General features: G+C 31.5%; 2 protein-coding genes and 1 long non-coding RNA gene across 3 annotated transcripts; all 3 read left to right on the forward strand.

Moving 5' to 3' along the window:
- Nucleotides 1-7,686: 7,686 nt before the first annotated feature.
- On the forward strand, nt 7,687-9,096 carry LOC124895680. Its single transcript, XM_047406113.1, has 3 exons — nt 7,687-7,903; nt 8,038-8,648; nt 8,845-9,096. Exons 1-3 carry the CDS (start codon nt 7,687-7,689, stop codon nt 9,094-9,096), a joined length of 1,080 nt encoding a protein of 359 aa, XP_047262069.1.
- An 8,243-nt stretch (nt 9,097-17,339) lies between these two features.
- LOC107860994 lies at nt 17,340-20,012 on the forward strand. Its single transcript, XR_001671696.2, has 3 exons — nt 17,340-17,632; nt 18,975-19,046; nt 19,129-20,012. It is a non-coding gene; the product is annotated as an uncharacterized LOC107860994 (long non-coding RNA).
- A 3,524-nt stretch (nt 20,013-23,536) lies between these two features.
- Nucleotides 23,537-24,647, forward strand: LOC124895681. The gene is made up of 3 exons (XM_047406114.1): nt 23,537-23,824; nt 23,904-24,037; nt 24,497-24,647. Exons 1-3 carry the CDS (start codon nt 23,537-23,539, stop codon nt 24,645-24,647), a joined length of 573 nt encoding a protein of 190 aa, XP_047262070.1.
- The last annotated feature ends 776 nt before the right edge of the window (nt 24,648-25,423 follow it).

Below are 25,423 nucleotides of genomic sequence, written 5' to 3' on the forward strand. Positions count from 1 at the left end.
TATAGAAGTAGGAAATCTGGATAAATGGGCCCTCGAACCATGAGGACTCTCCAACTATCGGGATGTAGATAGAGATGCCTGAAATCACTCACGCTGCTGATACTAAGCACTTGAACCTAGATTATTAGACAATGTAGTACATAGACGTATATATAGATTAGTACTTTGAGAATGTACTGAGCATATTGGGGTGCATGCATAAGTAAAAATGATATTTCAATATTATCAGAATTCATAAAATATGCATGCTAGAATGTAATGACTCACATGGCTTGAATATCTTAAAGCTAAAAATCATAAATCATGAAAAATAAAACATACTGTGTAAATCTGGTGAGCCATCACATTTGAAGTCTAAAAGCTGAACTGTTATCTGTCATTCTTTTCTGTTAGGCTATAGGGAAGTTTACTCAAAAGCTGTTTATTTACTTTTACGAGTAGGAAGGTTCTTCTAGCCGACATACACTATGTGAGTTATCATAGTGTCCAACGTCTTTTTCCCTTATGGGGAAAACCTCACGTTGGGAAGAGGTGTCATACTCTTGCTAAGGAGTATAACCTGAGATAATTGATCACATCTGTAACTATCATCCATATAGAAATGGAACCTACGTTGGCTCGTAGTTCTAGAAAAGTAGGATGCACTAAACCCGCACGTCCCGCTCGGTGCTAAATACTACTCCCTTTAATCTATATGCTCATTCTGTAGGAAAATCCACTTTAAAACTAGTATAAGGGTTTAGGATGGAACCAACTATAGGAAAATCCACTTTAAAACTAGTATAAGGGTTCAGGATGGAACCAAATTGTATATTTGTTATTTTAAACAATAATTGAATCTGTAAAGTGGATTCCATATCTAAGCAAAGTCTAAAATGCCAACTCTTGATCAAAATCTCAGAATAAACTAATCATGGGATGCCCAAAGCATAGTCATTTTTGAAATATCAATGTTCAAACTAGGGCTTAATAACTCATGCATCAAATTCATGTCAAATCATCATAAAGTTCATACTTGATACTGAAAATATTGACTATTAAATTCTAAGTCTGGAAATTTTTGCAATACAAATGAAAATACGAAAATAGACATGCAATTTAACATCTTAATCATTCAAATCTCATAATCTTTAAATAGTAATAGAGGGGTATAAACCCTAAACTGAAATTCACGTGTAATCACACGAAATCTAGTAAATATGTAATTGAAAACTAGTTTTGGGCACAAGGGTGAAAGGATTACCCTTGTTCATAACCCCACATACCTTAATTGATGAACTAGATGAAGAAGCTTGGTTTTGAGATCCTATTTGTGCTCTTAAAGGTTGAATCTTGGAACTCTTGAATTGGGAACCTTGAATTTTGAACTATTTTGGTAAAAGAATGGTGGAATTTAGGGATTATTGAAGTTGAATGTTGAATCCTAGGGTTTTAGTTGAGGGGGATTTCATGAACAATGACCATATTTTGCTTAGTATTATGATTAATCTTCTGTGTACACGATTTGGGGGCTTAATGAAAGACAAAATTTCCCTTGGGATTTAAAATCTTGCAATTAGAATGCCGATTAAGTCCCCACCATGATGCGATAAGTGGGTCATCGCGATACCCACCGCAACGCGGTGGAATCATCGTAACTCACTAGATTATGACAATTGTCGATACGGCCCACATCATGATGCGGTGGTATGCTCATCGCGATACTCATCATGAAGTGGGGAAATCACGATGAGCCACTGGAAACTCACAAATGCCGATTTTGCCTCCACCACGATGCGGTGGCCTCCTCACTGCGATACTCACCTCGACGTGTCCTAATCTTAGTGAGCTACTATTTTACCAATTCAAATATGATCCAATCCTCATCCAAAAATTCCAAAACTTACCCGAGATATACTATTTTCACCCCTAAAAATAATTTAACTCAAAAATCATTGTCTCGAAGCCCCGAAGGTCAACTTAAAAATCTTCAAAGTTTAAAGGAAGTCAAAATGACTTAGTCCCTCAACTCTTAGCTTTATTTTCAGGTTCTAAGTGCTTCAAGTACGTACTAAGGGTTGGAATGAGCTAGAAATAATTGGGGTATTACAATATCTCCTCCTTGGGAATATTCATCCTTGAATGAGACTAATGAAGCTGAGATGCTGAAAAACTGAGGCTATAACTGGCATGCACAACTAAAAGCTTGACTAAACTGATTTGCAAGTGCAAGAATTATCAAGAAATTGGCTATATAAAGCTAAAACTTGGAATGAAAAAGAGATGATCTGGGGAAACTTGTTACCTTGAACTGAATCTAAATCTGCGGAGAAAAGATAAGGGTACTTGGTTCTCATATCTACTTCTATTTCCCAAGTGGCTCCCTCAATGGATTGATTCTACCAAAGAACTTTGACCAAGGAAACTTCTTTGTTCCTTAGTCTATGAATCTGGCGAACAAGGATCTCGACTGGAATATCTTCATAAGAGAGGATAACACGAATATCTATGCTTTCTAAGGGTACTATAACCACTGGATATCCAATACACTTCTTTAACAAGGACACATGGAACACAGGATGAACAGAGGACAAATCTGCAGGCAGCTCAAGCTCATATGCAACCTTCCCAACATGGCTTAATATCCTATAGGGGCTAACATAGCAGGGACTAAGTTGCCCCTTTTTGCCAAACCTCTTCACCCTATGGATGATACTTTCAAATACACTAAGTCATTAATTTTGACTCAAGACATCTTCTTCTTGCATCTACATAAGGTTTTTGACAACTCTGAGTTATTATCAACCTTTCTTGAATCAACTACACTTTCTCCATAGCTTCTAACACCACATCTGGCCCTATCAATGCAGCATCACCCACTTCGAATCAACTGATAGGTGATCTATATCTCCTCTCATAAAGAGCCTCTAACAAGGCCATTTGAATTCTAGCATGGTAGCTGTTATTGTAGGCAAACTCAATCGACAACAAATGCTCATCCCAACTACTCTTGAAATCAAGCACATATGCCCTCAACATATCTTCTAGGGTCTGAATGGTCCTCTCTGCCTGACCATCTATTTGACAATCAAAAGCTGAGCTAAGATAAACTCGGGTACCAAGACCCTTCTAAAAGGCTTTCCAAAAGTGAGAGGTAAACTAAGTTCCCCTATCTAAAATGATAGATGAAGGAACTCCATCCAATCTAACTAACTCTCTAGTATACAGCTTAGTATAATCTTCAGCTGAGTAAGAAGTATAAACTGGTAGGAAATGGGTTGATTTGGTCAACCTGTCTACAATAACCCAAATCGAATCATGCTAACGACGAGAATGAGGTAACCTTGTTACAAAATCCATGTTCACCTCTTCCCACTTCCAAGTGGGAATATTGAACTCTTGCAAAGTCCCACCAGGCCTTTGGTTCTCTACCTTAACCTATTAACAAACTGAACACTTAGCTATGAACTCTACAATATATTTCTTTATACCACACAACCAATAAATCTCCTACAAATCTTGGTACGTCTTAGTAGCACCAGGATGAATGGAGTAACGCACATCATGTGCTTCAGCCATAATCTGATGCCTTAAATTATCAACGCACGACACACATAACCTACTCAGGTATCTTAACATGCCATCTTGCCCTTGGAAGAAAACCTCTACCTTCTGATCTCTAACCGACTCCTTCAACTTAACTAGGATGGGATCCTGATCTTGTTTCTCCTTTACCTTAGAAACTAAGGAAGATTTTGCACTACTCTGTACCCAAACGGTACCCTCAGCCGAATCAACTAAATGAACACCCAATCTAGACAATTGATGAACTTCCCAAACTAACTTCTTCTTATCAATCTCCACATAAGCAACACTACCATAAACAGTCTACTAAGGTCGTCTGCCACAACATTAGCCTTGCCCGGATGATACAAAACACTTATGTCATGATCTTTCAACAATTCTAACCACCTTCTTTGATGGAGATTCAACTCTCTCTACGTAAACACATACTGCAAACTTTTGTGGTCCGTAAACACATTAACATGCACCACATAAAGATAGTGTCTCCGTATTTTCAAAGAAAACACAATAGCAGCTAACTTAAGATCATAAGTAGGATAGTTCTTTTCATGAGGCTTAAGCTATCTCGGATCCGGGAAGGTCAACTTAAAAATCTTCGAAGTTTAAAGGGAGTCAAAATGACTAAGTCCCTCAACTCTTAGCTTTACTTTCAGTTTCTTAGTGCTTCAAGTACGTACGAAGGGCTGGACTGAGGTAGAAATATTTAGGGTTTTATAGTTCTGAACTCAATGACGGTGTCATATTTTTTAAAAGAGTTTGTTTTTACAAAATTGACCCCCAAAACCTAATTTCGTAACTTTTAAAATCGAGAATCAAAATAAGATATAAACATCATAAAATTAGCCAACCAAGCTACTAACCCAAAATCGATGTTTTAGATATCTAGTGCAGTTTGTTTTGCCATCTGACACACAAAATAATAAATAATGACCAAAGTCAACAATAAAGTATTTTTAACCTCCAAAATTCACGAACTCGTAGAAATTGCACTATAATGCATTGGAAATCGTACCAACCATCCCCACATCCCAAAAACATCACATAGCAACTATGGAAAGGGGTAAAATGATTAAAATATATCAATATGAAAAATTCAAAAATTCAAGTCCTTACTCTTTCATCATTGTTCCATACCGTATCACCTTTGTACCTAGAAAATAAAATGAAAATCAAAAATATTACATTGGGGAGAGGGTTTCTATGGCACGGGGCCTACAGCTCCACCCATGGCCATGTGTTGAACCACCCTACACGGGAATCTTCCAGTGATTTTCTCTCCCATGCTCCGCGGCATGGGGATTTAAGGAGTAGATTCTTGTGCATGGCGTACGGGCTTATTTCTACATTTAAAATCTTACTTTAAGTACCGAAAGGCATCCTAAATGATTTGGTTTGATTCAAGGGACTCAATATTTGATTTTTGAAGTGTAAACTCATCTATAGAATACTAAGATCATAGAGTGATTTTCGGGATGTTACTACCAGTCATCCTCGACGTTCTTGAAATGTAATCCTATCAATATATGTCAAACACTTTTAGAGGCAGATCCAACATATAAAATCCAGGCGTCTTCAATGTTCTTTTGATTGAACCTTGTTTTCGTGCATATATACAAAACTAGATATCCAGGGGGCTATGCTAGCACGAGCCTAATATATATTATTTTTATGTCAATTTATGTGACACAAATAAAATTTAGATAATTAATTTTATTTTTAGTATGTTTTTAAATTTTTTAAACTATTAGTTATTGTAATTTATAATACTTTTTTGGCATTGTAATTTACTATTTTAAGCTGATAGCTATTGTAATTTATAATACTCTCCTTATTTAAACTTTTGTGGCATTAATAGTCAATTTATATTTAAAAAATAATTTAAGTTTTTAGTTATTATAATCTATAATACTTTTTATTCTATTATAATTTAAGTGACACTGCTTTAATTTTGAGAGTCAACCAAATATCACGATTGAAGTAGCAAAATAGACATGTCTTAAATGACTCATAATAACTAATTAGAAATGATATAGAAAAATTGCTATAAAAAATACTTGTGACAAAAAATTAATTGGGCCTTATATAAGATGTTGAATTAATTTAAGTAAAAATTACATATATAACGACATGTTTACTATTAATTACTAAAAATCTCAACTTTTTTCAAAATCTCCTAAAATCCCAACATTTGACCTCTCATGATACAAATTAATCACATTAGATACATACTACTGATGCATGTATTAATTAACTAAATCAGCATATTTTAAGGAATGTAACAGATAACTTTGCATTAAATCAGCATTTAAGCTAACTAATTAAGGTAAAAAATAAAATCAAATTCCACAATTAATGGAAATCCATTTATTACTCCACTTCGTTAAAATGTAAATGTTGTTTTAATATATTTTTGAAATTGAAAAATATTCTTTCTTCTTGTTCAGATTAAACACACCATTTTTTATTTGATTTGTTAATTTCGTTTGTTTAATATGAATATTTTGGTACTTTTACGTCATTTCGGTGTTTGGGTTAACGAAATCGAGTATGTTGGTTATAAGAGTGATGGAATTGTGGTCAGTGAACATGTTACTTACGAAAAACTAATTTCTACAATTGCAGGAGAACTATAAATTGACAAAACAAGGAAAAAAATTGAAGCTCGTTACATTGTTGAAGGAAATGCTTGTCCGTTGTTCATTCGTAATGAAATGAGTGTGAAGTTGTATGTTAAAATTAAAGAAACAGAGCATGTATTTGGAACGTATCCTCTTATCATCACTACATTAGATAAGTCTTCTAGTGAAATGCTTTTTGATGGGAAAGTTCGTGTTGTAATGTGTTTGGAAAGTCCATCTGAAATAGTTGAAGAAATAATTAGTTATAAATCTAATTGTACTTCTCCTATGCCTTTGTTGGATAGCAAAGGGAATAAGATCATTACTGATTGCAAGCATAGTGATGTTAAGGTTGGACAAATATACAAGGACAAGTGTACTCTCATTTCGGTTATGGCGTGATTTGCAATTGAGCATTCCTTTAATTACTATGCCAAAAGATCAGACAAGAAAAGGTATGTTATGTTTTTTTTGTAGCAGGTGTTGGTAATTTTGTGGATGTTAATTTAAATCTGTATTCAATGTTTGATTGATAGTTATTTTACAAATTATTTTTTGTGTTTTTGTGTTATTAACGCCGAGATACATTTTGTTATGAAAATGATACATTTTGCTAATCTTGTATTTCATTTTATGAAGTTATGATTAATTATATTTCTTGTTGTGTGTTATATGAAATGTTGTAGATACATATAAATGTACTAGATACATGTTGTAAATTTTCTAGATACATGTTGAGCAAGTTTTATGCCGCGATATATTTTGTTATGAAAATGATACATTTTGCTCATCTTGTATCTCAGTTTATGAAGTTATGTTTAATTATGTCTCTCGATGTGTTTTATTTTCACATATATATCATGAATATCCTAGAAACATATTAATGTCATAGATGCATGTTGTAAAATTTATGCATACATGTTATACAAGTAGGCAATGTTGTTAATGAATATAGAAATCTATTTTTCTATATTTATTAAGAAAAATAATTTGAACTTTTGTTTTCATTGATTCAGCTTTGTCATACAATGCCGTTCAGAGGATTGTGTTTGGATCTTTAAAGCATCATGTCGTCGGGGTACAGAACTATTTAAAGTTAGATTTTTTCAAGATGTTCACACATGCCCATTGAAAGATCGTGTTTTTACTCAACTTCAAGCTACAGTTGGATTTGTTAGTGGTTTTGTTACACCAAAACTTGTCAACTACAAGAGAATACACACCCCGAATGATATAATCGAAGATATAAGTTAGATTTTTCCAAGATGTTCACACATGCCCACTGAAAGACCGTGTTTTTACTCAACTTCAAGCTACAGTTGGGTTTGTTAGTGATTTTGCTGCACCAAAACTTGTCAACTATAAGAGAATACACACCCTGAATGATATAATAGAAGATATTAAAAATGCTTTCGGTGTAGACATTAACTATTAGAAGGCTTGGAGGGCTAAAGAACATGCGATTGAGATGTTAAGGGGAAAACCTACGGATGGTTATCGACAAATGGCTCGATATGTATACATGTTAAATTCCGTATATCCAGCTTCACATATTAGAATGCATAAATCCGAGGATAATAAGTTTATGTATTTGTTCATTGCATTGCAACCTTTGAAGAGTGGATTTGAGTATTGCAGGCCTGTAGTTGTGGTTGATGGTGCGGATTTGAGTGGAGCATATAAAGGTACATTTATTTCCGCAAGCACTCTTGATGGAGCAGGTAATTTATATTTATTTGTATGTATATTTATTTTTGTGATGTAATTAAGATCATAATATTTGTTAAATTATTTTTTTAGTTTGAGAAATCGCTTGTATCTGATTAATTAATTTTTTATATTATTAAAATTTTAGGACACATTCTGCCGATTGCGTATGGTGTTGTTGATAGTGAAAATGATAATTCATGGACTTGGTTTTTTGAGAACTTCAGAATTGCTTTTGGAAAGCGCGATAGTATATGTGTTGTATCTGACCATCATGAAAGCATAATAAAGGCTGTGAGTGTTGTATATCCAAATGTGCCACGCCTAGCATGCATTTGGAACTTGTGGAAGAATGTTTGTACAAACTTCAGGAAGAGTAAAGATAGACTTAGCGATATTTACTATGCTATGGCCAAGACTTACCACAAAGATGAGTTTGATTTTCTTTGGAATCAAGTTGGGAAGATTGATAAGAGGGTAAAGTCTTATCTTGAGGATTCTGGATTTGAAAAGTGGGCACGCGTGTATGCACCAGTTAATCGTGGTAGAATGATGACTTCAGATATAGCGGACTGCATAAATGATAAATTAAAGCTAGCACGTGATTTGCGGATAATAGAATGTTTGGAGCAGGCTAGGAAATTGTTTGGAAAGTGGAATTACAAGAATAGAGAAAGAGCATTATATGCAAACACATCACTTGGTAGTAGATTTGAAGGAATTCTTCAGCTAAATACTTCAAAATCTACAAGGCTTGAGGTTAGTTTTGATGTTTTGTTTTGTTTTACATATTATAGGATGGTTGATTCATAATGCAGGATACTAGTTGTTTTAAAAATGTTGTTTTGAAAAATGTTACAGTAACTTAATCAATATTTTTATTGAATTTAAACAAAATATTCTAAAAAGGAACAATATGGATCTATGTGTAAACATATTATGACTAATCTTGTAGTTTAGTGCGTCATCAATATATGTATATTCTGTTTATAATGAAGGGAGGAAGTACAGAGTATGTCTTGATAGGAGGACTTGCTCTTATGGTAGATTCCAATTGGACAAGATAACATGTGAACACGCGATTGCTGTACTAAAAAGCAAGCATGTAGTTGATATGAAGCCTTATTGTTCAGAGTTTTATTATTCTGAAACATTAAGGAAGACATATGAAGAATCTATATTTCCAATGCCCGATAATAAGGACTAGATTGTGCCACAAGAAGTTATGGACGAAGTTGTGTTACCATCAAAATAAAAACGTCAACCCGGAAGGCCAAAGAAAAACAGGCACAAGAAATCAAGTGAAACTATGACATCGAGTAGTAATTATTGCAGGAGATGTGGTTATACAGGTCACAACAGGTGTACTTGTAACTTCTTTCCAAAGGAGGATAGACCATGCAGTTGACTGATTATTAATGTGGAATAATTTGTTATCTTCTAGTTGAATTTCTTTCCTTTTTAATGTGAAGTTTTAATTGATGACATTTTTGTTTTTTAAGAATATTAAGAAAAATAGTTTCTGTAATAAATAGTTGTTTTTGCTCCTTGTTAATTATTTACCCTTATTTTTTGGAGATTGAAATTATCGTGAAACATCATTTAGAAATTAAGATAATGTTGAACTGATAATGTTATTGTAGTTGTTATATTGTAGTAAAAGATTGTAAAGATTTATACTTTTATATGATGTATCTTTCATAAATTTGTAGATACAAGTTTGCACAATTTGTAATAATTGTAAAATATAATTGTATCATGTAGGACTATAGGTTTTGATATAATGTGTTAGTCAGGTTGAAGGCAAACATGTATTCTGAGTAAATAAAAATGGCTATATAAACATAATAATGTAATGTTTTGTTATTTACATTTATATAGTAAAATATGTATTTTTTTACTAGATACATATAATTTAATAAGATGTTTCTCAATTAATTTTATAGATACAAGATTAAATTTTCACTTCTATAGTATAATGTCATTAGTTTTTTGATATAGTACCCTTAAGTTGTGCTATAATTTGTTATGCATTTTAGAGACAACAGGTATTAGTTGGAACAAAAAACTGTTGTAGATACTAAATAATGTAATATTGTGAAGGTTAATACCATTATATTCTAATTTATGTTTCATTATATTAGATACATATGATTGTAAAATGTTATAAAATATTTTTCTAATACTGTGTCTTTAGAAAGTGCTAGAACAACGTAGTTCGATACATAAATATATATATATATATATATATATATATATATATATATATGAAATGCTTTAGCATTGCATTATAATGGATAACAAAATAAAACTATTTAATCATTAAAAAAACATAATGTATCAGTACCTAACATTACCAACATCATCAAAAAATCATTAATGTTTCTGTCAACTTCCTAGTTTTGTAATATCCAACAAGCAAACAAATAAACAACTACTTAATATGGAAAACACCGTCTGTTTTTTTTGTGCGAACTTGCTCCTTGGCCTTGGTGGATCATCATTCTCACTAAAGTATCTGTTCTCTGCGTTTTCAGACCCATACTTGCACAAAAGAGAAGCATATCTCAGACGATAGTATTGAGCATCAATACCCAAACATGGAATGCCTAATCCCTCACTCAGATACCCGACATAAATATCCACAAATACACCACAATCCCTGCATTCCAAATAATAATTAAGTTAAAAACATCAATATACATGAGTACGGTAATGAAAACAAACAAAAAGGTAATATATACGTACAAGCTTCCACTGTCTTGTTGTTCTATCTCAAATACATATTCCACTGGAAATGGATCCCGTTCGGACTTTTCCTCATGTGATTTCAGTGCAGTCTAGTCAGTGGGTACCTTGTGCTCAAAAAACTTACAGTACTGAAGGTAAGTCGAAATCATTACAGCCAACTTTTCAATCTCACTTGTTTGTTTGTTTTCATGAAAAAGCCATTGAATCATACATATGAATATATTGATCCTTTAAAGCAATGACTGTCAATACCCAGTGAAAGGCACTATCATAGTTAATTGGTACAAATACCTTATTAACCATATGCCAACGCTGACCTACGCACGTACTCAATCCTTTGATGGTGTTAATCAGTGACTTTTCCATATCTGTAACCTCATTAGTTCTGGCAGATGCATCTTGAGTTGCAAGATCCTTAGCAACGTCTGAATTATAGTAATTCACATATGTCTTATCGATGTACACTTTGAAAAAACAATCTGTGGTAGTGTATCTGCTGATTGGAAAATTCGTATTCTTGTACTTCTTCCTCAAGTAGTACATAATAACATCCAAATGTTGTTCAAATTGTAATAAAGTGGTATGTTATAGTAATCAACTGTAATAAGTAGTAATTAGGTACAAATTATTGATTATGTATCTAAAGTAATAACTTTATAAATATTGGTAACTGTAAGATCAACAAATGAAGAACATATATATTCATATATAATGAAACATTTTTTATTATTATGTATCAAATACAAGGTGGGTGGATGAATCATAGTCCGTAGTTAGTAGGATTTTGGTGTCTTTTGTTTGGTAATGTACATTATTTTGTGGATGTTGTATCTATGTTAGTTTTATCATGTCTCATGCTTTGGATGTTTTTGTATATTGTCCTGTGTCTTGAGCTGGGGGTCTATCGAAAATAGTCTCTCTACTTCTGTAGAGGTAGTGGTATGGACTGCGTACATTCTACTCTCCCCAGACCCCACTAGGTGGGAATATACTGGGTTTGTTATTGTTGTTGTTGATGTATCAAATACAAAGTACTTTTGGCTAAAAAATTTCAAGTATCTTTACTAACAGTAAAGATGCAAATATTACAAAAAACAAGTTTTGTTAGCACGATGTTTATTCTAAAAAGTTATTATAACTTGGGCAGTAAATGTAACTCATGTAATAGACTTTAATACTTCATCGTAGAAATCATACAATGCGAAAACTATTTACTATTGAAAATCAGCTTAAATAAAGTTTTAAGAAAAAATGAAGGTAATACCTCATCATTCCAGCACTTGTTCTGTTGATATATCAAGTAAAACCAGTTCTTGAATTTTGGAAAAGCAACTACGAAATCTAGTTGACGAAATCCAAGTGTTGAACAATTAACCTTATAGTGATCGTCATTATCTTTCCTGTAACATAAAAGTACAGTTGATTTAAAAAAAAAATAGTAAGTTGTGTATTACTGGTGAATTTAGAATAAGATGTGTTGCTTACTTTTTCATCTGTTGCTTGTAGAGGCCATCAAGAATCCATTCTTTGAATATTTCCATCTCTACAATAGGTGAATCTCTGGTAATGTGATAACTTTCGAATGGAAATTTTTTCCTCTCTTTAGAAGCCAACTTTTTCTTTCCTTGAGAACTTGATCCAAAATGGGTCAAAAAAGGAGAACAATAAATCTTTGATGGCTTTCTTGAGCATGGTGCAGGTGCATTTTTATTAGCCGACACATTCTTTTGTGGTGTAAAAAAGACAGACAAAATCGCAGTGTCACTAATCTCATACTCTGCTAGAGTTGTTGGTGGAGGCCTGTAAATCGTCAATGCCAAATCATGTTCTTGACCTGGAATAATACTTTCAAGCGGCTGAGTTTCTTCAACAACTATGTCACTCTGCTTCTCAATTCCAACGTTCTGAAAATGATTTGAAACCTTAACAAATTTATTATAAATAAAGTCCACTTTTTTTAACTTTAGCAATAAGTAGTAACTTGTATCTGAAGTTTATTTTAACTTGTATCTGAACTTTATTTTAACTTGTATTTCAGCTTTAATTTAACTTGTCTTTAAACTTTAGTTTAACATGTATCTAAACTTAACTTAACTTGTATATAAATTTTGTATTAACTTGTATCTAAACTTTATTTTAACTTGTATTTGAACTGTATTTTAACTTGTATCTCAGTTTTATTCAAACTTGTATCTCAACTGTGTTTTAACTTGTATGTAAACTTTATTTTTAATCTGAAATATTAATAATATAACTGTGTTCTTTTTTTTTTTAGTGAATTAGATTCTTACTACTAAATTAACTAAACTGTACAAGATTTGTAAATGTTGATTACATATATGACTTATTTTACATTTATCATTTCAAGCATGCAAAAATAGTCATGTTAATTAGAAAACACATAATGAATGTTGATTACATTTTCATGTTGTTCAACCTTCTTGAGAAATGATGGTGCTTGGTTGGCTTTATCATCCTCCATTTCAATCGGTTTGTCAGTTTCTTTCACTAAACTATCGGTACTCGTAGGTCCTGCATCATCAACAACTGCACCTGAAGGATCACATTCTTGTCGGCTCTGTTTTACAATAATTTTCTGCAGATTTTTTATCAGAGAATAAAAAAAGTTTAATATAATATAATCAGTTAATTACTACCTTTGAGAAGTAAGTACATCTTGATATATATAAACATTTTTATAAGATATTTCAAATAGTAAATATGTACTAATGGGCACCTCCATTTTCTCTTTTTTTTAGACATAATGTGGACTGACGGGATTAGTATGGCATTCAAAATTAGCAACATCATCTGAATGTGTAGCCTCTTTCGAACTTTGTTTTGTAATTTTTTACTAAAATTGAAGGATGAGAGGCATGAATAAATTTGATATACTCATTAATAAATGTGTGTTGTTTTAAAGCATCTTACCTGCTTCACAGTCTCATTTTTCTGCTCCAATGAATTCAAAACTTCAGTGAATCTAGCATTCATCAGATGCCCCAAATCTTTGAATTTTTGGTCAATCTAGTAAATATGCAAGTTGATTAGTTAAAATGCATACAATTAATAAATTTATACAGCAATAAATTGTAGATCCTTATGTATGTCTTCATGTATGCCTTCATTTCGGACTCTAACGAATGTAGGTCCACTTTAACCACAAGTTCTTTCCTGTTTAATGTGGATGTTGAATCAGCATCAAATTTATTCTTTTCTTTCATATCTACTTGTTTTTCCAGTATTTGTTAAGCATGAAAAATAACACGATATAGAAATATTTTTATTATGAGAAAAATATAAAATATGTTGATAAGGAAAATACTTATTGTCTGTTTTTTTCTGCGTCTCGCAACTGCATTTGTTTTTTATGATCTGATCTTCTTCCTTTTGGAATATCTTTTCCAGTCTTTGTCATAGGTTCAGATACTGTACGAGATACATGTATCGACTGCCTCATCAAAAATTGTGAAGGGATAGAACTGAAGTCATCAAAACTGTCATGATCTTCGGTAACTTGGGGTACATTGACACTGTAGCTCCTCTGATCTTGATTTTTAGATGACGATGGCATCGAAGATGTACCATGCTGTTCAGATGCAAAACTAGTGCATGCCAAATCAAGTTTTTCAAACTCGTCCGCAATAGGAACAATGTTGGCATATGAATACTATGTACAAAAAATTTATCCATTAAATATTATCACGATTAAAACTACAAATACTATAATGCAATGTATGAAAAAAGTTCAATCATTATCGTACCTTGCTAAACATTCCTATCATAAACTGATTAAACTGAGGTTGGACTGCAACAACCTTCCAATTCAATATGCGAGGTATGTTATTTTCCTCCTTAACAGTAACTTTGGATTAAACATTTGAACAAAGTTCAAACATCCACACATTAAGAACCTGTGGGATACCACCTAACCTATAAAGTTGTTTCTCCACTGAAAATTCTTGCCTAAGTGAGGCCATCAACCTGGAGAAAGATACTTTACCCCAAGAAAAGAATTGATATTTTCCATCTTCAACCATTTTGAAATCATAAAATGGCACGGGAGAAGCATTCAACTGTGAGTAGATAAAAGTGTGTATGAAATATAGGATTGTCATCTGGAAGGCATCCTCTTTGTTTTCAAAATTTCCCTTCAGAAAACATTCCACCAATGCCTCCTTATCTACACTATTGGTTGATTGTGGAAATACCTTTTCATAAGTCTACTCGGAGAAGAATCTTCATATTTGAAATCATTAACACTACCAAAATAGTTTAAGCCAGTAATCAAAGCAAATTCATTGATGAAAAATCTAAGGATCTGGCCTTTGACAAAAACATGTATCTCTTCTTGATTTGGTTGCTCGATTTCGAGCATAAGAATACATTTTGTTATTTTTCTAATATAACTAGAAATATGTATGTTGAGATAATATCCGAAAATAGTCTTCTCAAATAAGTGTAACACTCCTTGCCCAACAACTTCTTTAATTTCATCCTTAAATTTTAAATTGCATAAACTTACAAATCAAAGAGGATGACTTGGAATTTCCTTTATAACATAACTCAATTCCTAAAACAAAAAGAAACAATAATGAAAAAATTAGTCTATATGCAACAACTCTACATTAAGACATTACAATAAAAATAAATACTCTAATAACAGCATACTTTAGATATAAGTTAATACAACATGTATGTATGTAGGTATTAACTTGTATCTTTTGTTGTACGACTTTCAATAACAATTAAATCAACACTAGATACATTTCAAGAAATTAACAGTAAGAACCAGATACAAGTCAACATAACATGTATCTAATGACAAGAAACTTGTATCTTTTGTTATATGACTTTCAATAACAATTAAATAACACTAGACATATTTCAAACAATTAACAGTTAGTACTAGATACAAGTTAACATAACATATATCTATGAAGTCATAACTTGTATCTCTTAAAATATAATTTCCAGTCAAGTTTAAACATCAATAGATACATATCAAATCATTAACAACAACTCACAGATACAAGACATCATAACATGTATCTAATGACAAAAAACTTGTATCTTTTGTTATATAACTTTCAATAACAATTAAACAACACTAGACACATTTTAAGTAATTAACAGTTATTGCCAAATACAAGTTAACATAAAATGTATCTATGAAGTCATACCTTGTATCTCTTATACTATAATTTTCAGTCAAGTTTAAACACCAATAGCTACATATCAAATCATTAATAATAACTCACAGATACAAGACAACATAACATGTATCTAATAATAAGAAACTTGTATCTTTTGTTATATTAATTACAATATCAAAATAAATCACAAGATATATATAAATTATTGACAACAAAGCACCAGATAAAAAATAAATTTCAAACGTATCATCCATCACAAAATATGTATCTCGGCCTAAAATTGAACAAATTTGTACATGTAATTACCTTAGGAAGCTCATCTCTACAAATTTTTTCAACAACTCTTCTTCTCTTAATGGGAGCTTTACTTTCAGGACTGTTGCGTCCTCTTTTCTTAGAACCACTTTTTTCTTCTTGTCCTTCTTAGCAAGCTTTTGACGTAATTTCTTCATACTTTGGGGATCATTTCTATATTTTGACCTATTTTCATGAAAACCATCAATTTCATAGTCAAAATCTCCCGGAACAAAGTTTACAACTTCTTGAGATTCTTTGAAACATTCTAATTGAGAAACCCCAAGACTAAAAGAAGGTCCAGACTCTCTATCCATGCTAATAATTCAAACAATGAAGCCAAAAAAAAAAAGGTGAAATTGAAGAAATCTCTCTACCAAATACTCAACTTTCAGATAGCTTTACTTGCGGCAAAAAAAATTTTGAAAAAAAAAAAGGTAAAAAAGGAATTAAATAAATTGAAGCTGATTTTATGGGGAGAAATTACCTTGATTGAATTTTTTGAATCAGATGGAGAAGATGGATAGAAAATGACTAGATTTTGCGTCATTTAAAGAGGAGATGTGGAGTATTTTTGGTAAAGAGCCGCCTTTTTAGTTGTAAGGTTAACTTGTATCTCACAATTAGTAAAAAAAATATGAAATGTTGGGATTTAAGTAATTTTTAAGAAGTGGAGGATTTTTAGAAGTTTAGAAACTTATGTTGTTTAATTAGGTAACTTTTCCTTAATTTAAAACATCAGAATTTAAAACATCAGAGTTAACTTATCATTTTATGTCTATTTTATCTTTTTTATTTAATATTATTAATTTTTTAATACGTATATGACATAAAATAATTAAATTGAGATGATATATTAAAATTAAGGTTGAAGCGGATGAAGCAGATATATCATAAAAGTTTATTTTACTTTTCATTAAATATTATTAATTTTCTAATATGTAATGACATATAATAATTAATTAGTTGTGATATAACAAAATAACGAAGCAAACAGACAGCAGGCACCGTCAACTGCCTGAGCTGTCAGCTAGCTAACTAACGGTTATACATAGTGGTAATTAAAAATAGTGAATATATAGTACGTTTACATAATATAACGTAACCACTATGAACCCGGGAGCAGCTCCTCTCCAGTACAGTTTGTGTCCAGTTTGTCCAGTGGAGTACTAATCTGGTGATAGTTGTCCACTAATAAATCTAAGGGCTAGTAATTAATTAATCTAAAAAGCCCTTTAAACCATGGTTAAATCAAAGTATCAGGTTTGGCTTTTATTTGTTTGCCAAAATTAAGGTAATCCGAGAATGATGCTAATCTTTGAGAAAGAGTTACGAAAAAAATGGACTTCCGTTGGAAAATATTTTTAGTTGGAAAAAGATTTTCTTATCATAAAAAAATATTTTAAGGGAGAATGATACAACACTCACAAATCGAGAAACCAAATCATTCACAAAGCTCAACAACAGAAGATCGCAAAGAACAAGAAAATCAGTTGAAGAATAATTTTATCTTCTCGAAAAAAAGTGACAACACAAAATCAGGTTATTCGTTGCTTTACACTCTTCCTATAACTATAAATGTCAATGTATAGCTGCTGTCATTATATAAAAAGTGTCCATCATATGTTTGATAAAATGTCTTAACTAGTTGAAGAATAATTTTATTTTCTCGGGGAAAAGTGACAACACAAAATCAGGTTATTCATTGCTTTACACTCTTCTTAAAGCTACAATTATCAATGTATAACTGAATCTGTCAATGTATAAAAAGTGTACATCATATGTTTGATAAAATGCCTTAATTAGACCTTTATAGTAATTTCGAGTATGAAAGATAGAGTTAGCGTTTAATTTCCCAACTCACCTTATAATTTTTTTTAAATGTAGTGTGATTCATTATTTGAACTTGTTATATAGTTACTTTTTAAATTTTCACATTACGGTTCTTTTTTAACGATAGAAATTTGTTGATTATTCTCTTTTTTATATTCTTTGTATTTTAGATTTATGGAGATTAGATCTAGTGAGTCCCAAAGTGGATGTAATGTGTCTATAAAACTTGGGATGGAGTTTGATTCGGATGAACATGCATATGAATACCATATCAATACGCAGGTGTAATTGGTTTCAGTATTAGGAAAGAATATACTAACAAAAACAGAATCTAAGGATATGTGACTTCAAGAAAACTGATATGTTATAAAGAAGGGTATAGAAACAAAGACAAAAGAGATACAACAGTTCAAAAAAAAAGAGATGAAACTAGAACGGGGTGCTTAGCTCATATTATTGTTAGTCGCCAGTCAAATGGAATGTTTCGCATCACTTCGTTTGAAGAGAAACATAATCATCCTCTTGTTCCTTCTTCTTTGGCTCATATGTTGCCCTCACAAAGAAAGATAAAAGTTGCTCAAACATATGAAATTGACTTATTAGATGATTCAGAGATACGTCCTACAGATTCATTTGATTATTCTGCTCGTCAAGTTGGAGGGCAATCTTGTCTAGGTTACACAAAGAGAGATCAGAAAAATTATCTTCGGGATAAAAGAAAAGATAGTTTGAAACGTGGAGTGGCTCGTAGTTTGATTGATTATTTTGAGAAAAGAATATTAGAAGATCCTGCTTTTCGGTATTCTTTACCATTAGATGATGATGGTTTGATAACGAATATATTTTGGGCCGATGCAAAGATGATAAGAGATTTTAAGATTTATGGAGATATTGTGTCTTTTGACACGACATATAGAACAAATAAAAAGTATCGGCCTTTGACATTGTTTGTTGGTTTGAATAATCATAGGGAAATGGTTATATTTGGAGCAGCCCTTTTATATGAAGAATCAACTGAATTTTTTGAATGGCTTTTTAATGCATTCTTTAGGATATGTCTGCACATAAACCACAAACAATTTTTACTGATCAAGATCCTGCAATAGCTGCTGCTATCTCATTGGTAATGCCACAAACATATCATTGTCTTTGTATATGGCACTTGGAAAAAAATGCATTTAAACATCTTAATCATATCTTTACAGATAATGAGTCATTTCCGAGAGATTTTAGCAAACTGTACCGGAGAGGAGCTGCTCCCAAATGAACCCCACTGACTCAAGATTATCCGTGAGAAAGCATAAAATACCACTCTTTCAATTGATAGACTGTAAACATTCGTGCATCTAAAAGTGCTTTTTACAAGGGGACCTGTCAGATATAAACAGCATGATCGTATTCCTTTTTCAGACCCAAAGAGTTGGGAAGGACTCTCAGCTTGGATTTGGAAGGAGAGAGCGATTTGAGTTTGGACTCTTGGAACTACAAGTTACAGCTATCTAGTCCTAACTCCCTAAGAGCATCCGTTGCAACATTCTTATAGCTTTTGTAATTCATCTTATCCTTTCTCATGAGTTTCTCAATGACATTACGAAGGAAAATAGCTATGTTTTCTGGACTCCTAACCACAAGATTTTGAATCATGAAACAACAACTTCTTTGTAGTAACTCTGATTCTGGAAACCTCTGCATTTCTTGGATAACGGCATCATCGGATCTTGCTTCAATTACACACTCAGCAATCTGCATTATGTGAAACCTCAAGGACAGTATAGTTATCATAGACATGAGAACTTAGATGCCGATAATTTCATCTACTTGGCACTTGTGTTTCATGCACTTCATGGTCATAGCATCGGGAATTCATCCATTTTTCTCATTACCAACATGTTCAAGAATTATACACACCACTCCTTGTACAAAAATTTCAAGTATACGCGTAAAATTTTAGTATAAAGAAAACAAATTAAAAGAGAGGACTTACATTGTCAATGAACTTTCGTCTGCTGAATATTAAAGCAAAAAATCAATAGCACAAAAAGTGACAAATAAAATAGAAAAGAAAAATGTTGATAGGTTTCTTATAAATGAAAAGTCCTTGAATGCCAATAATTTGATCTACTTGGAACTTTTGTTTCATTCACTTCATGGCCTGGCCTCAAAGGTGCTTGCGTCTGCTTCGTTACCAACACGTTCAAAAACTGTACACGCTACTTCGACAAATATTTTTCCTTTATCTTCTCCTTGAAAGAATCCAACTCTAGCTTCGTCCTCTGTAGCTCTTCCTATAATTCACCATAAGCCCAAAACTTGAGACAAAAAACAACAAAAGCATTTAATAGAACACAAAATAAATATGAGTAGGGGAGACCAAGAAAACTCGAAACCTTTATGATTCAAATCTCATTGTCAAGAAGTTGTGAAGACGTAATACTATCTTCAGTGGATCTATTCGCACCTATTCTGCAAACAAAGAAGAATCACAACACAAATATGAGAACTTTCTAGAGTCGGAGGAAATTTTGCGCTATACAAATCACGTTGGAGAATATATATTTTCCTCTCTCAATATGTATAAGAGAGTTTTAAACTTAAAAGTCGGGGAAAATAGAGTAAGTTTGGTCACCCATATTTGAAAAATTACCTACAAATATCACTTTTATTTTATTTAGGACAAGAATTTCATCCAACTTTTTTTTCCCTTAAAATATACTTAACACCTCAAAAAATTCCTAATTCTTTAAAAAAAAACATGATATATTAGTCATTTATTTAATTACACCAAAAGCTTGAATTATTTTATTGGATATGTAATCTTCAAAGTTTCTTTCATTTACTTATTTATTTCACCACTTAATAATAGCTTTAAAATACAAGTACTAATATGAATTGGTATAATAATTTTTTTTTGTCGTTTATTTTATATAGTAAAAGTTCTTAGAACGTAAAAGAAATAAAACGATGGATTTCATATTTTAGACATTAAGTTTGTTATTTATATGAGAATAAAAGAATAAAATCTCCTTTTTTGAAGGAAAGAAAAATTATGTTGTCTTGAAACAAATTAAATTTTTGAAGAAATATTAACAAAATGATATCTTTTTCAGTACTATTACAAATGAATTTTTAAAATATTACTCAATCAACTATTCTTTGCTTTTGACGGATTTAGAATGAAGTACGGTTATAAATTACTTCCTCCGTTTCATAATAAATGAATTATTGAATTTTGACACACAGATTAAGGAATAAGCATTAAAGACATAAATTTAACACAACTTTCCATTTTTACCCAAAAAAAAAAAAAAAGTTGACCCTGTAATATTTCAAAAGTTAATTGGTTGTCAAATCATAAGAGTAAATTTGAAAAAAAATTCAATGATTCACTTATTTTGAAACACCAATAAATACCCCAACATTTTACTTATTCTGAAACGGAGGGAGTAGTGTTTAATTGTATAATAAAATAAAATATAAATATAATGATCACAAAAAAGGTGAAGAAACTAAATTAAAAATAATAATTTTTTTTCTAAATTTTTATGTCTTATCTTACGGATTAACTTGATTTATTTATGGGAAATTACTTGTAACAAATCTGCAGGGAAAAAAAAAATCATCTTTTCACTATATATTTATCAAACATTATCTTGCATAAAAAGTTGCAAGTAATCTATGTCCAAATTAAATTTTTCAGGTAATAATACATATTAAAAAAAAATTATTGAATTTTGTTTGGCAACAAAAGATACTGTAGGTTTGTCATCAATTCTTTTAAATAACAAATTATATTCTTTTATTCTCTATTACTCTATATTTGAAGGTAATATAATATCTTTGGATTATATTAATCCAAAAGTTCTTTTGTGTAATTTAAAAAAGTAAATTTTATTCTTTTATTCTCATATAAATAATAAATTTAATGTCTAAAATATGAAATCCATCGTTTTTATTTCTTTTACATTTTAAGAATCTTTAATATATAAAATAAATAACAAAAAAAATTAAATGAGTACCAATTTTTATAAGTACTTGAGTTTTAAATATTACTAAGTGGTGAAATAAATAAGTAAATAAAAGAAACTTTGAAAAGTACATATCAAATAAAATAATTCAAGATTTTGATGTAATTAAATTAATCTTCAGTGATTAGTATATCATGTGTAATTTAAAAAAGAAATTAGGATAAAACTTTAGTTAAATAAGTTTGATAAGTTAAATAGATCTATTTATCAAAAAAAGAAAGAAATTTTAATGACATGGCATTTCAAGTAGGAGAGAGAAGATTTTTGAGGTGTTAAGTATATTTTAAGAAAAATAGAAAGAGTGGGTAATATTCTTGTCCTAAATGAAACAAAATTGATATTTGTAAGAAATTTCTCAAATATGGGTGACCATCTAGGGAATTTACTCGGGAAAATAAATTGGCCATGTAACTCAAATAAGGAAAATTCACCTACCTAAAAAAAAGAGTTTAAGTTATGTGCACCGTCAGTGCACAAAATATTCTACACTATCAGTTCCAATTATTTACATAAAAAAATAAAAAAAGAAGTTAGGTAACCTACAATAGCAAGTCAAGTTTACCTAATAATGTAAAATATTTTGTACATTAAGGGATCGTTTGGTAGAGCGTATTAAAAATATAATACATGCATTATGGTTTGTGTATTACTAGTACCATGTTTGGTATCCTTTTTAAAATTATGCATAACTAGTACTTGTATTATTTATACACACTTTTGTGTATTAAAGTGTGTGTTAACAATACACATCATTTTCCATGTATTAATAATACAAAACTTTTAACACATGTATTAGCCTATTAAATGACACTATTGCCCCTTAAAATTATTTTCCCGCGTTCTTTTCCCACTATATTTCGTTCTTATTCCTTTTCCACTGTATTAAAAAGTTGTTCTCTCTGTTTTGGTACTTTGCCATGAAATAAAGAGTTCCTTTTCCACTGTATTAGAAAGTTGTTCTCTCTGTTTTGGTACTTTGCCATGAAAAAGAGAGTGTAATATTCTCCACATCTTCATCCTTGTAATTAATCAATATTGTTTGCTTTTCTCCACAAGGTTAGTAATTGTATCGAACCTTTATTTTTGGTCACTGTTTATTTTTTCTATCCCTACTTCACAATTTGAATATAGTTTATTGTATACCAAAATCAACCATCAAGAGAGTGACAATCATTTTGAAATGCAATCTTTCAAAGTCAATGAATTTGATGATGAAGTTTAAGTTTATCACTGATGTTTTTGTTTGAGTATCTGTTTCACTCTCTATATGGTTGTTCACAGATTTATTTTAAAATTTTATATATATTCATTCTTTTTATTTTGATGGCATATTTAGGTGTTATTATGGATCATCAACCACTGTCAGGTACAGAATATATTATTCTTGAGGAGATAATGTTTCAACAATTTCTTGTTGTCCTTATTTGTCTTTTCATAATCATGGCTAGTCATGGTCATTCTCTAAGAAGACGATTCCGAAACAGGGGTGAGGTTAGGTACTGTATGGGTGTTCGAGTTCCAAAAATTATTTCTCACTTGCATTATATAATAAAACAATGGTGATAGTATATGTATCGATAAGTTAAAAATGGATAGAAATGCCTTTCACACTTTAGTTCTCTTAACTAAGAATATTGGAGGTTTGAGCGATAGTAAAAGTATGTCAAGTAATGAAAAGTTAGCTATATTTTTAAATATCTTGGCTCATCACGAGAAGAATAGATCTATCAAAGTTGATTATATTAGATCGAGATGGAGCGTAAGTCAGGCTTTCAATGAATGCTTGTGCGCTATTCTCAAACTAACCCCATTGTTACTTGTTAATCCTAAACCAATACTGAAGGATGAGACTGAAGATCGCTGGAAATGGTTTGAGGTAGGTGAAATTACCGTTTAGCACTTCTTTAAGTACAAAACTTTTATACTTTGAGGTAACATTATAATTTATCTTATAGGGTTGTTTAGGTGCACTAGACGGTACTTACATTCCTATTAGAGTTCCAACTCAATACAAACCAAGATACATGGCAAGAAAAAGAGAGATAGCAACTAATATTTTAGGAGTTTGTGATAGAAACCTCAATTTCAGGTATATGTTACCTGGTTGGGAAGGATCAGCTGCCGATGGCCATGTTTTACGAGATGCTATAGTAAGAAGAAATGGTTTAAAAATCCCCGAAGGTAGGTCATGTATATGCTTTCAAGTTACATCATGGATTGAATATTATATAGAAATAACTAAATTATATGTTTATATTATAGGTAATTATTACTTGTGTGATGGAGGATATACAAATGGAAAAGGTTTTCTGTCACCTTTTCGAGGATATAGATATTGGTTGAAGGATTGACGAGGTGACAATCCATCACCTCGATGTAAAGAAGAACTTTTCAACATGAGGCATTCTAGGGCTCGTAATGTTATTGAAAGGGCGTTCGGTCTCCTAAAAGAACGTTGGGGAATTCTTACAAGCCCTTCGTGGTACTCAGTTAAGGTTCATAACAGGGTAATTAGTGCTTGTTGCTTGATTCATAACTTTATTCGTAGAGAGATGGAAGTGGATCCCTTGGATAGTGATATGAAAGAACAAGCGGAATATCAACACAAAAATATTGACGTTGTTGAATCGTCGGAGGAATGGAGCAGTTGGAGGAATGAGTTGGCTCAACGAATGTGGTATGAAAGAACTAATAATTGATTTGTTACCACTTTCGAGACTATATTACTACCTGTTAGCTATGGACTACTTTTAGACTTTATTAGCTCTTTAGAATTAGTCTTGTATGTGTTGTATAGATGCCAGGAACTTTTAACTTTTGTGAGCTGAATAGCACATCCTTTTGTACTCTTTATAACTTCGATTATTGTATGCTATAATTTATAGTGTTGGTTAGTTGAATCAGTTAATCTTTGGGAGCTTAACTTCATGTTATTCTCTGACTGTAAAGTGTAGTATAATTTAAAAATATATTTTTGATATTTCGGTACACTTTCTGAAGTTATTGTGATGCTCTATTTTTCACATTTCTGATAATCTATTATACAAGATTTATAGGTGAAATGAATAGTCAGACATCATCAACCAAGGCATCAAAAAAGCCAAGAAACTCAACTCTATTGACGCGAAGGATGTGGATTCAGAGGAAGAACAAACTCTTTCAGATGGATTGAAAGAGTTGTGTGCTAATGGTTGGAGAGGTGATAATGGAACCTTTATACCAAGCCACTTGACGGAGTTAGAATGTTATATCCACAAACATCGTCCTAAGAGTGTATTAAAAAGTGAACCACACATCAAAAATAAAATGCGATATTGGAAAAAATGTTATGGAATTATAGCTATCCTAAAGATTCAAAGTGGTTTGGGCTTTCAATATAGTGATGGAGCTATATTAACTGATGATCCATCATTTTGGGATAATTTTTTGAAGGTAATTAATATGATCCAACTTACTATTCTGATTGTCTTTGTGA

The sequence above is a fragment of the Capsicum annuum genome, unplaced genomic scaffold, assembly GCF_002878395.1.
Source record: "Capsicum annuum cultivar UCD-10X-F1 unplaced genomic scaffold, UCD10Xv1.1 ctg83390, whole genome shotgun sequence".
Lineage (NCBI taxonomy): Eukaryota > Viridiplantae > Streptophyta > Magnoliopsida > Solanales > Solanaceae > Capsicum > Capsicum annuum.

Excerpts from the sequence above, each read along its gene's own strand:
- LOC124895680 (XM_047406113.1), top strand. The coding sequence starts at position 7,687 with ATGGCTCGATATGTATACATGTTAAATTCCGTATATCCAGCTTCACAT. Across the intron at positions 7,904-8,037 it reads AAGCACTCTTGATGGAGCAG|GACACATTCTGCCGATTGCG; the intron begins GTAATTTATATT and ends TTAAAATTTTAG. Across the intron at positions 8,649-8,844 it reads CAAAATCTACAAGGCTTGAG|TTTAGTGCGTCATCAATATA; the intron begins GTTAGTTTTGAT and ends CTAATCTTGTAG.
- LOC124895681 (XM_047406114.1), top strand. The coding sequence starts at position 23,537 with ATGGATAGAAATGCCTTTCACACTTTAGTTCTCTTAACTAAGAATATT. Across the intron at positions 23,825-23,903 it reads ATCGCTGGAAATGGTTTGAG|GGTTGTTTAGGTGCACTAGA; the intron begins GTAGGTGAAATT and ends TTTATCTTATAG. Across the intron at positions 24,038-24,496 it reads GATAGAAACCTCAATTTCAG|AGAGATGGAAGTGGATCCCT; the intron begins GTATATGTTACC and ends CTTTATTCGTAG.